This window comes from Xiphophorus couchianus, chromosome 5 (assembly GCF_001444195.1).
Source record: "Xiphophorus couchianus chromosome 5, X_couchianus-1.0, whole genome shotgun sequence".
Taxonomy (NCBI): Eukaryota; Metazoa; Chordata; class Actinopteri; order Cyprinodontiformes; family Poeciliidae; genus Xiphophorus; species Xiphophorus couchianus.
The window spans coordinates 35,142,534-35,158,326 of record NC_040232.1 but is presented as its reverse complement, the minus strand read 5'-3'; the positions used below and the strand labels follow the sequence as shown (position 1 = coordinate 35,158,326).

At 39.3% G+C, this 15,793-nt stretch overlaps 1 protein-coding gene across 1 annotated transcript in view; it reads left to right on the top strand.

Annotated features, from left to right (window-relative positions):
- The window catches only part of cacng2b (calcium channel, voltage-dependent, gamma subunit 2b), a 69,988-nt gene that overhangs the window by 46,779 nt on the left and 7,416 nt on the right, over positions 1–15,793 (top strand). The window contains exon 2 of the mRNA XM_028018887.1: positions 5,699–5,782. Coding sequence (XP_027874688.1) covers positions 5,699–5,782 — 84 coding nt within the window. The remainder of the gene's footprint in view (positions 1–5,698; positions 5,783–15,793) is intronic.

The window sequence follows — 15,793 nt, the reverse complement described above, 5'->3', positions numbered from 1 at the left end:
TGTCTGTTGTGAATACATGAATGCCATGCAGAGACATCAGGATGCAGAGAGTCAGAGTGAGGCAGAGACAGAAACACACATCTGTAGATATTTTAATTAAATGTTTGTGGCTGAAAATGACAAGAGGGAAAAAAAGTGAGATGGCACACTGGGTTAGCTACCAGTGAGGAGCTAATGTGTCTGTTAGGTGTACCGTTAGAAAATGTAATTTTTATTTATTTTTGTAGGGCAAACTGTTGCACTGATGCAGAGAGTTGTTCAAGAAAAACAAAGCTTGTTTTTTTTATACTTTATATTTGTCAGTCTAACTACTGTATTGACTTTAAAACAGCTGAGTCCTATTTTACTAGCAGTTTTTCACTTACGGTTTTCGGAAGAGGCAGAACCAGTTCAAATGCCAGTCAACATATATAAATGCAGTTTTGACCAATAATGAAATGTATTCTGACCAATAAAATATATCAGAATCTGGCAGCAGGCTTGTGTGTGCTACCAGAGTATTTAGCTTGCTGGCTGTGAGGGCAAATGATAAAGTGTTCAGTCCTGGAATGAATCATTCTGCTTGATTAAAGACCGAAGCCATTTTGTTCGAGAGGAAATGGAAAAAGATGCTTTTTTGGGACAGTGTGCCACTTTGAGATCATAAAACTCATGCATATGATATATACTGCAGCTAATTACTTTGAAAAAGTAACTTGATTATTCAATGAAAAATATGTCCAGCTAGAAAATGCGCATCCCTTTTCCCTCCATTATTCACGTTTGTGTCGCTGGTGTTACACACGAGACGTAACTAACTCTCTGAGAAAAAAAGGAAAGCGACAATATATGTTTTCACAAAATAAAATGAGAAATATATAGTAACACAGTGACTTGGATTGCCAACTTTAATCTGATTATTGGATTCTAAATAGTAACGCGCTAGATTCCTTGTTTCTGAAACAAGAGGTCACATTAGAGTAATGCGTGAATACTGAAGTGGCCCGATTCCATTTTTTTTTTTTGCCGTAATTCGACCTGTATCCGATCTTTTTATGAGAATTTGAGCAACACAGGTCGGATCTTATTTCCCCACAAGTATTCCACTCTACCTTCCAAGTCCTTGTTTTTAAACTCTAGTGTCACATTTTCTAGAGAGAGACTTGAGCTGCGTTTTGAGAGCTTCGTTTTCACTGATGAGCATCTCATATTCTGACTCAAGGTCTCGTGACGTGGAACCTTTTCCATCTTCGGAACGCTCCGTTTTTCTCCGAGGGTTTTCCATCATCTCCTCGAGTTCCTCGTTTTCCGTCTCGAGTCTCAAGTGGATCTTAATGTGATCTTTTCTTTCCGAGAGGCAAGAACGAGATACAGAAGTTGCCTATGATGTTCTGCTCACACGCTTAAAGCTATTATTTTTATTCAATTAAAAATGATAAAAATGTAATTAATACAATAAATAAATGCAATTTCTAGAAATGGGTGGATTATTTTTATATGTAATGGTGCAGAAAAGGCGTTTTTGTTTCTGCTAAAGCAACTTAAATCTATTCTTCTAAATCACAAACAGCCCTAAATGTCATTAATACACACACTTGGTAGTAAAGCACAACTTCTTTTTTTTTATTTTCATGTTTTTGACATCATTGGAAAGCTTAGACACTTTCAGATTCTGTAAATAACTCAAAATGCCAAAGCAGACCTGTTCATGGCCAGTCACATTTACCAAACAGCACCACTCTTCTTATTAGGATGAACAAAGAAAGCAACAGTAAGTGAGTTAAGAGACTAATATTTTCATTTCAGGTTGAATTTTATATTAAGATGTGTTATCGTGGGGCAATTTCAGGTTAGGTAGTCCGTGAGTGTTTGTTAAATGGTCGTCGGCCTGAAAACGTTTGAGAAACACTGGATGGGAGTACGCTTTTTAAGTCCGCTTTGGAATTCAAATTTGCATTCTGACCTCCCCAAGAAAATCTGACTTTTTAGACCAACGGATTAGAGTCTGATTCAGGACTCTAATCTGAAAGCACCCAAAATGTTTCTAAGCTTTGGACAAAAATCCTGAACTCAGTTTGATGTGCTTTTGTTTCAGTTTTTTTATGGCACGGTTACTCTGGGGGAACAACTTAGAGGTTTTAAAAATCCAGACTGTTTTGCTTTTTCTACTATTCTTTTAAATGCAAACCTGCGTCCACAGTTTAAAAAATTGATCGATAAAAAATATTCGGCCAGTCACTTGCCTACTACTTTTGAGAATATTTTGTTTATCTCCACTATTAAAATAAACCACTTGTTAAGGATTTGGGGGATTTTTTGGGGGGGGTAAGCAACGGGGAACTCGGACTTTTCAAACACCCATGAGCGTGGCATTATTAGCTTGAAAGAAAGAAAGAGAAGTAGAAAAATAAACAATGATGGAAAGAAAGAAAGACAAAGAGACAGACATGATGAAAGAAAGCAATAGACCGAAGTCAAGAAAGGAAAAACAAAAGGATAAATTCAGAAAGAAGATAGAAAGGACCAAAAGAGAGAAAGAAAGGAAATGACTAAGTCAGTTTTCAAATGGAGCTTCTTTTGAAGCACAAACGCAGTAATTGTTTAAAGATTATGAACGATGTTCAAAACGTGAGCTATGAATTTACATTAATAGACGAAAAAAGACCTGTGAAATTTTCTGTAATTCTACAGCCTGAGCTAATGAAACATTCGGCTGTAAGGTCTCTAATTAGCAGTTTAGTACACAGATAAACTGATCCGTAATTACTGTATGAAATTTAAAAAAACTTCGCCAAGTATTTACATAGCAGCTGGTTGAGAGGAGACACACACACACACACACACACACACATTCACAGAAAGAAAAATACATTTCATATTGCAATAAGGGTTAAGATGTTAATACTACACAAAAGGTTGCCTGTGATTACTTTATCACGTTACATTAACTTATCCTCAACGGCTGTGAGGTCAGCTTGTAAGCAGGGTGCTGATTGGCTCGTGAAGAGAGGGTCATTAAGGTCTCCTTGTATTAGCATAAATCAGCCCCCTTACTCCCACCTGGCTGTGAGTGTAAGTGGAGGCCAGAGCCACTTTGACCCCAGAGGTGCAGGTTGATTTCAGAATAATAGTATCTCTCCCATGTTTAAGCCGAATGTATAATTTAAAAGGGGCAATTTGGGAGAGCGACGCTTCACAGCGCAGAGACAGAGGGAGGGAGGGAGAACAGAATGGCTTCACAGAGAAGAGGGGAAAGCCGGGTCGACGTTGGCGCTGCTGAAATATGCAGATGGTTGTGTTAACAAAGACATGCTGGTTATGTCATGAGACAGCAGTTGATGAAAACGCTAAATTAAAGTATAGTGAGGGCATGTACAGCGTAAACAAAATGAAATATTTAATGTGCTTGCGTGTGTTTTCTTTTGCAGAGATCCTTCACGATCTAAAGCAGATCTGCAGTCTAAGCAGGTTTTGGGTTCAGGTAAACCCTCCACAACTAGAGATGCTTTGGTCTTGTGATAATCTGCCCAATCCAGAAGGGCTACTCAGTATATTCTATGCTTTGGACCGAACCAGGGCGCGGTTGAATGTACTCACACCTGCACAAACAAAAGAAATGAATCTCGAACTCTGATAAAAACCTGGGTCTTGGTTTGATTAAAGTGAACTCTGGCGCAGTAGGAGTAGGTTTGCATGTCAAGCGGACTGGAGGCCGCTCCAAAAGCAGGAAGCGAACCGCAGTGCAGGGCATTCTGGGTAAATACAACCAAAAACAGAAGCTAGAGGGAGGAATGGCTCGTGGTGCATCACCTCGAGTCTTCAATAACATTTTATCACTTTAGTCTAGTGTTTGAAGATTTTCTTCAAATTCTCAGACACATTTAATCCAAAAGCCATCGGTTGCTTCTTTCATATGGCTCACAAAGCTAACATGAAATGTACTGTACCAGCTTCTTCAAAGTTGGTGCAGTAAAATGTTCTTTTAATTTGAACCGCACAAGGCATACGGACAAAGAGAAGAGCAGAGGATGAAGGGAAGGGCTGGTGGCAGCCAGCTCCGTTCCAATGACAATCTGGTCTCCAGAGTGCAGGCGGCAACATCTATGCATGTGAAAGACCGACGGGAGGACAGGTGAAAGACTGAGAGAGGGGGCTGTGTACGAGCGAGTGAGATAGAAGAGAGAAGGACAGGGAAAATGCAATTCCAGATTACATGTGATTGTGGTGCAGCGTGGGTGGGCATGTGTTGGAGTAAGTGAGGGAGCGTGTGAACGGGATAGACGGAGAGAAGAAGAACAGAGAGAGAGAAACAGAGAGAGAGGACTGTGTTGGTGGAAAAATAAAAAGGACGATGGAATTCCTACACAGTGATGCGTTTGTCAAATTGTGAGATAATCACATGAAGGCACTGGCGCTCATGGCAATAAATTAAACACAAACACAGACACAAATAGTATTGTAATTAAAGCAGTGGGAGTGATGTGAACAATGTCTTCGCTGGATCTTCTACTTTGTATATCACCTAGCAACTGCTATATCGAAGGTTTTATGATGCTGGTAGGCGCAGGCGTGTTAAATTATAGTCATTTGGTGTACCGATTCACGGAGTACGCCATTCGCACGGCGGCTACTGTTGTTATTTGGAGATTGTGTCGACGCAACAATATCATTTTTTGATCAAATATATGAACATATTTACCTAAGTTACTCAGTAAAGTCTAACAAAAGGGGATCACAGAGGCTGCAATTCTGCAGTTTTAGTAAAAAAAAAAAAAAAAAGTTAAAAAATCAATAATTGTATTGTAAGTGAAGTATAACACACTATGGTCACAACGTAACAAATGAAATCCTCTACTTATTCTATATGAAACTATTCATAAGCTTTTCCCAACTTGCATGCCACTGACATTCACCACCGTTCTCCATGGAAAAGAACAGAATTTGTAAGCTGAAATTTGACTAATAATTTTTGCAAAATGCTGATTTATTTTCTTAAACCTTTTCAATAAAGTTCACTAATACAAAAAGAAAAAAAAGAAGAAGAATATTTTTTGATTGCGGTAGTGAAAATAATCAAATTCACAACATTTACAGTTGAGGGTGAAATTTATTTGATTTTGTCTCAAAGGTCCAAATTTTAAGTTTCCATTTAAATTCCTTCACCGAGACGCAACGCTGCAGTCTAAGTACTCGCATGTGTAGCATACGGCTGCTAGCGTGAGGTATATTTAAGTATGTGTGTGTTTATGTTAACTGCTGCCCATCTGAAAGCCAAGTGCTGGTCTTTCGTCCTCTAATTGCCAATTAACAAGGGCCCGTTTAATTGCAGTGGTTTGGGAGGGCATACAATTAGCACTGGAGCTGAACCAAGCCACACGCGTGCTCACGTCTACACACACACACACACACACACACACACACACACACTCCCCCTCACATGCTCTGTCTTAATGAGCTGCATTCTGTCCTTCTATTTTCTTGGCTAATTTTCCCCTCAATCATCCCTCACACAAGGACACACCTTCATTTAGCAGAAGCTCTCAACATATTTCACATATTTCCTTTTAATGTTTTTTATTTCCAAAGATGACAATCATTGCCCTTCATTTTCTAGTCATTTTTCTCTGTGAAACACTGTTCTTACATATCCACCCTTTCATTGTTGTTTGTTTTTAGCTGCTAATTTTCTACGTTTTCTTTATTTTCTTTCCTCATCCAGGTTCTTTTAAGGGGATGTGTAAGCAGATAGACCACTTCCCCGAGGATGCGGACTATGAGGCGGATGCTTCAGAGTACTTCCTACGTGAGTTCTCCCTTTCCTCCATATTTGTGTTTTATTCCACGGTTTTATTTATTTCTTGGCCTCAGAAGGAGGAGGTTTGGGTTTTCTTGTCCTTAAAGTGGCCACATCCCTAATCAGCTTTATCAAAATCCATCAACAAACTTCAATGCACTTTATCCTCCAACTGAAATGTTTTTAACTTAAATAATAACAGCTGAAAAGTGGGACAATTTCTATTTAGCCCTCTAGCCAGATAAATAAAACTCACTGTAATCAATAACCTTTGACGCTATGTGTGTAATTAAATTCTTTCGTAGGATTATCTATTTTTACTTATCTATTTAGTCATACAGACTAAATAGTGTGTGTCATACACTTCTGATAGTGTCACAGAATAGTCTGATAATATGCTTATAGCAGAGCTCATTTTTCATTTAGCGCTTTGGCTTATTTCCATTAGCTTCCAATAAATACCAGGTTGATATAATGCTTTAACATTAGCAGACCTAATGTTTGTAATTAGTGTTTAAGCAAAAAAAAAAAAACACTCCAGCCAGTTGAAAACCAGACCCTTATTGCACGCTTAACTTCGTACAGTGAGTCTGGACCCTCGCCTGTTAGCAAACAATTGCTTCCTGGAGACGTGCATTCTGTTGAGGTTTGAAATTTTACTCAGCTGCTAACGTTTGCCTGTGACATACAGGACAAACAACCATTCACACACACGCACACACGCACGCACACACACACACACGCACACACACACACACCTAGGGAGAATTTAGAGAGAGAGACCAATTAACCTAGCAGTCATGTTTTTGGACTGTGGGAGGAAGCCGGAGTACCCGGCTGAAAGCCGGGTACTCCGGCTTCCACAGGAGAAAACAAACAATCCAGAAGCTGGGCAGAGTAACAAAAATAAAAAGCAAACTCTAAAAGGACAGAAGGAAGTAATAAAACTAAAAACAAAATACAAAACTTACTAAATGCTTATATAAAACACTTTAATATAATCAATCTATGAAAAACACTGCATACCTGGGTCGCATAAGCCAACACTGAAACGTTTGCATGCAGAAGTCTTTCTGCATGCAAACTCCATGCAGAAAGACCTCCGGGAATCAAACCCAGGACCTTCTTGCTGCAAGGCAACAGTGCTACCAACTGCGCCACTGTGCAGCCTGGTTCACTTCCTCCATTTCAAAAACTTCAGGCAGACTACAGAAAATTGACATCACTGCTCTGTTTGGGCTTTCTCCCATTGAAGTGGATTTCTCCGGTAGAATTTCAGCCGGGCCAATCAGAGAACTAGTTTTTACCAAGCTAGCTCTGAGAAGCTCACAAAGCTCTTTTAAATCAAATATGAAACTGAGGATTTCAGAGTTGATGCTAACAGATGCTCTTAATCCAATCATTTTTGACAAAGTTAGTTCTTCAAAGCATCAACTCAGGGGGTCCTAAATAAAAAATGCCACACTTTGCAGATTTGCGAAATGTACAGAAAACAACGCATGTTTTATCCTCCACCTCATAACATCTTACTAATCTGTGTTTTTTGAGTTTTCGGGGTTTTTTACATTTCTTCAATATTTGAAGAAATATTTCTTCAAATACTTTTACTATGAACGATCACTGATGAGGAGGTGAAACCGGAGAGAGGACGAGGTAAAAATCGGAGCAGCGAAGGATGAGGAGGAGGAGGGGTGAAATGGAAGAACAAGGATGAAGAGAAGGTCACTGATCAGTGAAGTGTAGGAGGCGGAAATGGCACAGGGAAGAGTGATGGGGTCTTCAGACTGAATGCAGGAGGAACGGGGCAAGGGAGGAAAGTGAAAGCACTGCAGGAGGAAAAGGTTGAAGAGGTGAAGGACTAGGAGTAGGGCACCAGTTCGGTGCTGTTGCTCTCCCTGTGGCTCACCAATTAGGACACTTACTTCTATAAATACTCTAGGCTCTGCAAAGTGGGTCACACGTCTCACTCTCCTCCTTCCTCCCGTACGTCTCGCTCAACCTCCTCTCGCTTTTCTTTCCACTCTGTCTTTTCTTTCTTTTCTGTCCGTCTCTGGCGAGGCCCTCACGCCTGTCTGAAAGCAGCCGGATGGAGACGGTGAGGTGGAGCCTGGAAAGATGGCGGAAATGAGCAGAGAGAAAATTAGCCAGTGTTCAAACTTTTTTTTTTTTTTTTTAGGAAGTTTTTGAACCTTTTAAAAAATTAAATAATATTTCACCAAACACCCAAATTAGTTTATTTTAATAACTGAAAAAGATTAGATTTGATGTTATTGTTGTGCATACTTATTATTCCATCAAAATGGTGTTAATTTTTTTCTGAAAAATGCTAGAGAGGGTTACGGTGTTTGCTGAATTGGTCAATTGATGTTTCACTAGCTGCGCTTCAATACAAATGTGCGCAAAATGTTGTCTAAAAAACGCAATAAGAAAGACGATTAAAATCACAAGTGAATAAGTTTGCTCACACCATAAGTCACTAAAAAAAAAAAAAAACATACTGTGCCGTCATCCTCCTACCGCTTCCTGTCGTCTTCTTCGTCGTTTCCGCCAGCAGTAACATCTGGTTGTTGATCACATGACTCGTGTGAGTCGGTTTGGCGAAATACAATCATTTCGATACATCCGAAGAACCACCTCAAAAACGTTTTATCAAAACATTTTAGTTTTTTACTAAATTCTTTCCATTATGCAAATTTATTTTCATGTTTCCAATTAATTGAAACGCAGCTACTCTCTAATTAGTCATTCAAGAAAGGCTGACTCGGCTGAAAATGGACTGAAAAAGAAGTTACGCACAATTTGTAGGGGTGATAAATTATTGTTCTGGTGAGTGTTTAAGTCGTTCACCTGAACTAGTTTCATAATCTGGAAACTTTTTTTAAACTGCCTTGCAGGTTATAGAAGATGATAGTTCAAATAAGAAAAATAACTGATGTGTTTGTCTTTGTATATTTTTTGATTTCACTGAAAATTCTTCACAAATTGCTTTGTTTTGTTGCGGCAGATGTTTCTCTACGTGAAGAAGCTACTGCATAATAATTATTTCATTCATTAGTAATACAACCTGTTAGGCACTAAAACCCAAACAGACTTTCAGGCTCTTTCTTATTCATTCCTTCTAGCTGTTTTCCTCCCTGAGACGTCTTTATCACAAACTCAACGCTGAATCATGTCTACAACAATAATAATAATCTCATTGACAAAAAAAACAGCCTTTTATTGTAACTGATAATTAAGTGAAATGTTCGGTTGCAGAGTCTTCCGCAGCACTTTCTCGTTCTACAATATTCATATAGGAGAACTCTCTGTTGAAACGGCATCATTACTACAAAGTTGTGTTGTTTTGCAGATTTCTTTCAGGACCATATTGCTTTAAAACGCTGCATGTCGCCAACAGATCAAGGTTTGCGTGTTGAAACTACCTGGCAACTATCAGACCGCTTTCAGTCGAACATTTGGAGAAACAAATAATAAGCACGGTTTAGAGCTTTAAGTTATACGGGGAGATTATAATCACAATTAAGTTAAGCATTTTCTAAAAACCTTATGAGAATATGCAATGGCATAAAACATGGCTCAGTTGACTAAGGAAATGAGAAAGGCAACCCTAACAAGACAATGAAACAATGTAAGAAGTGTATCAGCTCAGAAAAAAATAACTGTTTTTATTAACTTTTGTTTTACATTGACGTGTCACATGTTGTCCATACCTTCTCATAAAGCAATGAATTACGGCAATCGAGCTCTTGTTCTGGCTGCAGACCAGTTTTGCATGTTTCCACTGTTAGTTTGAAGAGTTATATTCACTGAGCTCCATGTCTTTGGACATTACAAATTACCTGCAGAGCAGAATATGCTAAAATATTATTATATGAATGTTTTGGGGTGTTGAGGGGGGGTTGTGATTGTTCAGAGTTAAAATTTGAAGAATAAATAAAATGTTTACAGAAGTGTTGAACTGCCAGAGATGGAAAATAAATGCAGGAGTAACATCTTGTTAAATCGAGAAGCGTTCTGGTTTTAACGCAGATGTAAAACTGATGTTGTATCTCGTTAAAACCAAAACAGGTCCTCATTTTAACTGGAAAGGTTGTAACAGTAAAACGGCAACACCTTGTGGGACGCTTGGAAGGAGCAGTAAGAAGTCGGCGAGTCAGAGAGTCCCTTTATGCCTTTTTAAAAAGTCCTACAGTGTCAGAAGAATGGACGTTTTCTGTTGTAAAAACAAGAAACGTTCTTGTTGTAAAAAGACGAAATGCTTTGAGCTTTACCTATTGTTACAAAGTGGAACTTCAACAAATTAACATATTAATGGAAAACGCATGTATTTCAGTGACTCACAAGTTGTGACAAATTCCAACAATAGGTTAAAAAAAACAAAAAACTGCCACTAGTTCCAACATGGTTAATATCACGCGGATCCTCCTTTCAATCTCACTCTGGCATTAACGGGCCGATACATTTCTGCTTGATGCAACCGAACCCGCATGCCTCAGGACCCAGTTGGGAAGACACTGCAGCAGGTCTGGAAATTAAGACAAAAATAAAAATCCTCATCCCTGAACGTGGCTGACATTTTCAGAGGAAAAACAGGAATGTGATAAATCACAAACAAAGCGAAGCACGTTAGACGGCGCGCCACGAGCAAAACGACAGCGGATCACCGTGACGTGACGGCTGGACGCCGTCATTCAGTTTGAATTCTTCATCTCCTCCCGTTCTCTCATTCTCCATCCCTGGGGTCTCTTCAGTCTCCTCTCACCCTCCACCTCTTTCTCCTCCTCCTCTACTGGTGAATTTGCATGCGTGGTTATGTAACAGAGAGAGCAGTCAGCCTTCATGCTGTTGCAGTTGCACTACGAGACGCAGCCATGCTTCGTTTGACCTTACGCTGCACCAGCCACTGTTGGTCTTGAGCTTCAACTCGAGCTTTCTCGTCTTACGTCGTTTACGCTAGAGCGCTGCGTTTCTGTTCGCCAGCTAATTGCGCAGATTGGAATTAGGAAATTCAATTTGCTTTATGGAAACGCTGTAATTTTGAAAAAAGAATCAGTTTGTTTTGTTTTGTCTCTTTGATGAAAAGTTTTTGCACTAGGATGAGGTGGTTTTTCGGCCATATCGAAATTAGTGTATTTTGCAAAATTGTAATGGAAGCACATTTTTTCCCCATCATACGAGTCACATGATCAACAACTAGTACTGGTGAAAAAGACGAAGACGACAGGAAGCGGAAGGATGTTTTTTTTAAATGATTCATCGCGTAAACAAATCTGTTCACAAGTGATTTTAATTGTGGTTCTTATTTAATGGAATTGTAAAATTGTGTTGTTGTTTTTTGTTTTTTTTTTTACATTAATGGAATATCGACAAAGTTTAGCCTACACTTTGAATGGCAACGCAGTTAATAATAGTTTGGTCTGGAAATAAGAAAATCCAAACCCTAAACAATGTGACAAACATGATTCATGGATATATCTCTTTCATTAACATATATCTCCAAAAAACAAATCATTATGCCGTAATCCAATACACATTATGCTTTGTACGTTTATTTAAAATCTGCTTAAATCCTCTGTTCTTGGCACTTTAAGGTGAGCAAATTCCTAATAAAACAGTTCTCCATTTTACAGCTTCTGTTGAAAACAAGAGAAGTCTGGAATTTTGATAGAGTTTTTTATTCATACCCTACTTTTAATAAGAAACAGATTGAGTTTTATGATGGTGAGAAAAAACTAGAGACAGAATGCCTCGTTGTGTGGAGATCCTGTAAAAACTGGCAATAATATAGAAATAAATAAAAGGCTTAATAAAGTCATTTATGTGCCAAATATTGTACCCAAAAATTAACTTTACCAACTTATTTGATTATAAAATGTGACAAAGTAATATTTTTTAAATTGTTAACAGTATTATATTACTACTTAATTTTCCATTTTTTGAAATCTCTCTTTCATTAGTTTACTTTTGTGTTTCATTATTTATTTTTTCTCTTTTATCATTCTGTTTTTAATACTTTTTTTTTCTTTGTCACATTATTTCTTCCTCATTTTCCATATTCTGTATTTAATTCGCGCCAGTCAGGAACAAGCTCATTTGTTGTTGCTTTACGTTGGCCGGCGTTGTAAATAAAATGCAGCTCAACGACGACGCCGAGCCTGCTCAGGCGGATTTTAACTCCAAAGCCATATCCACTTTGCACGGAAATGTTGGCAGGTTGTCTGGACGCGAGGTCGTTTCAGGTCCATTTAAAGACAGTGAGCGTCCTGGGTGCTATTTATATATATATATATATTTTTTGGCTTACAACATTCAGAAACAGTCAAGTCAAGTAATTATTCAAATGAATAAGGACACTCTAAAGTGCAAAGTTATTCGGGCGCACAGCGTGAGGGATTTTTATGACATTTAAGCACAGATGTTTATGCTGGAGATAAAAAAAAAAAAAAATGCTATTAAACATAAGATGTTTTCTGATTTTTATTTCTGGGGGTCAGGGTGCGTCTTTTTCTGTGAATTGGGAATCCTGCATTGGGATTTGGATCCCAACCTAAATGCCGTGGGAACGGGCGGCTTAAAATAGACACCAGGTCACAAGACTGTTAGAAGGATTCGGATGGAGTACAACTGAGGAAGCTGATCAAATTAAGACCGGAGACTGACGGTGTAACAAAAGTAGCATGATCAAACATGACTCTCAAATCTTTCTATGTCCTGAGCCATTGTTTTGTATAAATGTTCAGCAACTTCAAATTTAGCCAATTTTTTAACATGTTTCTCGGGGTAGTTACGGTTCGGTGATATTGTTTTATAAATTTTCTACGTTCTTTAACTTCGTACGTGGATTGTTCTTGCTTTTCATCCTCTGTTTTAATAAGAATTTGATTTGAAGCTGAGATTTTTGTTGAATATGTCTTATTCAACTGCAACACAGCATTCAGTGGATACGCCTCTGAATGACTGACATTTGTTGGCCGCGTTTGATAAAAGAGACGACGAAATTAATGTGACGCCATGGAGACAAAAACTAGGCTGTAATAATTTTAGACTTGAACAGATTGTTAAAAAATAATTTCATTCAAAAACATGAGAAGCAGGATGAGAGAAACAAAAGAAAATTTATTAGCATCTTCTGAAAAATTGTAAATTTGTGGGGTGTCGTGTGTAAGAATATATATTTTGATATATAGATGATACGTCTGATACAATGTTCAATAATTTCACCAAACTTTGACCCAGGACCGCAGAGCATTCTGGGGAATCTAGGTACGTTCTGGGGACAGAGGAAAGGCTTTAGCCGCTCAAACTCCCACAGCCTAGCTAAAAAAGGTTCGAGGGATCAGCTAACTCACTCACTCTCTGGTTACCTAGCAACAACCTGTTGAGTAACTGATGCAGCAGTAGTTTCACGTTTCTCCAACGTGCCTCATAGCTGCATAAAAATAAAAATAAACGTTGTGGGGTTAAACTGTGGATAAAACAGGAACGGTCACGACACCAGTCTGACTGTATTTGAGATATTTAAAACAAAAAACTGATTAATAATTATTGATATCGGCGGATATAACACTCTGTGATCGTGATACATTTTTAGTCACATTGTCCGGCTCTATTTTTTCTGCATGTCTCTCTCTCTACCCATTTCCAGTCTGTCCATGAAGGCCACAAATAAAGGTATTTGTTGTGATTTCCAGATGAAACTTTTTGTGATATAAAATCCCATTGAATGAAACTTGATGAAAACAAACTTGCATCTCAAACATCTGCTCAATCCTAACATCTAAAACTCACAAAGACGGAAACCAAAAAGAAAACCTGATGACTCCCAATTTGCTCCGAAATCGCCGAAGCAGAAGCGCTGCGGCTGTGTTTCTGTTTGTGTTGCTAAAATTAGAAAGCTGGATGCTTGTTCAAAATGCTAATATTTCGGGTCGGGATACAAGGAAACACGTGACGTCACCCGTCCTCCCTCACCCCCCTTTGATGACGTCATCTGACTCATTTCTGCCTCTGCTGCTATTTTTGGCTCCCGAGTCCTGACATTGGGGGCATATCACGATTTACATGAGTAATATGGCATGATAATGACTGGCAGGCTGTGTGAACTCCTCCGTGTGTGGGCGTGTGTGTGTGTACTATAGTCATTACAAAACGCACAACATCTGCACATATTCAACCAGGCACACGGAAACGCTCGTCCGATGGTCAGCCTACAGCGCTCGCTCTGGTTACTTTCTTCCATCCCAGTAAGATCGGTGACACGATTCCGTGCTTCTCAACCTTGCATGCAGATGCACACACACACACACGTGTGCGCGTAGAGCTACTCCCTTGAAGCTGTTTCACCGAGTTCCTGATCCCACATGTTCTTTGCTGCTGGGTTCTCCTTCGTGGGCGAATTTATGCATGTGTGTGTGTGTGTGAGAGAGAGAAAGGGCGCGCATGTGGCAGAGCGAGCAGATTGTTTGTGCATGAGCAACGTGCAGTGTGTATAGGAAACACCCCACTTTAGAGAGTGAGTGAGTAGGTGGTAGGTTGATCGATGAATGTGTTCACTTTGTAGCTTGTTGAGAGAGGATGAGTTTCTGCGCGCGAGTGTGTGTGTGTGTGTGAGATAAAGTAATAGGAGGGTTTATGCACGATGGATTGTGCATACACATTAAACTCAGGGTTTGTGTGAACCTGGGGAGCTCCCATGGCAATGTCCACCCCCGCCTCCATAATTCAGCAACAATTACAAGGCTCCCCTTTGCTGCAACTAATGAAACCATAAGTCAGTGTGAGACACACACAAACAAACACACACCACTGCAGCAGAAGCATCCAGGAAGAGGAACGAATAAAGGGACGATGGAAGGAGAAGATGCAGGACTGACCTCTATTGCTGTATTGTGCATCCATTGTACAAGTGTGGGTGTTGCTTAAAGTTAAACTCAACCTAGAAATTTAGTTTAAGTTAAGATTTATAAGCAAAAAAAACCATTACTGAGCTGCTAAATTCTTTTTTTTGACCATTAAGAAAATCAGAATCAATAACAACCTCATTGAGATTTTCTAAGCCCGTCCTTTTGGATAAATAGACTTGACTTTTGATTAATTATAATAGACCTACTTCGAAACATCTCTGACTCATTAATCTCGTAATGTCCAGGGGGGGGAATTGAAACAATATTACGAACCAATTTCATGGCAGTAAATAGTCTAGAGTTAGTAAGCCTCCCATGAAAAACTCAATCACCTCACAGTCCTGTACAGTCAAAACAGGGGCAGTATTTGGATGAAGTTTTAGTACTTGTATAGTGCTTTATCAAGTCCAGAAGACCACAAAATGCTTCGTGCTACATTCACACACACATTGATGTGCCAATGGTGGCAAGATACTGGAAAATAGCCACAGCTGCGCTAGGGCAGTCTGATAAGAGGAGACGCTGCCATCCACCAGCACCACTGGGCCCTCTGGTCATCACCCACAGGCAAGGCGGGTGAAGTTTCTTGCTCAAGAGCAACTGGCAACCCATCCATTATGAGGCAAATTCCTACCAGTGTAGCCACCAACAATCATAAGATGACAAATTTGCTTTGAATCTTAGTTGCTTACCGCATCAAACATTTGGACCCCATTTATCCATATGCACTATTTTTCAAGTATTTGCTCATTGACCTTGCTGCTTATACGATTTAAGTGGCATCTCTTTCCTAATCCATAGAAATTAATATTATCTCGGCCACCCTCTGCAGCTATGGCAGCTTCTGCAAAGACTTCCCACAATGTCAAGGATCGTCTTCACAGGAATGTTTTAGCAATCCTTCTAGAAGCAGACTTGTGAGGTACTGATGTTGTACAAGGCAAGTTCTTCCTCACCAAACCCACTGATGCATCTCTTTATTGACCTAGCTTTGAACAGTGGTTCAAAGTTAAGTTGGAACATGAACAAGCCATTCCCAAACAGTTCCCACAAAGTTGGGTACATTGCTCAAAATGTGTTCGAGTGATGCACTAAGGAACGAAAACCCCAGGTCCGA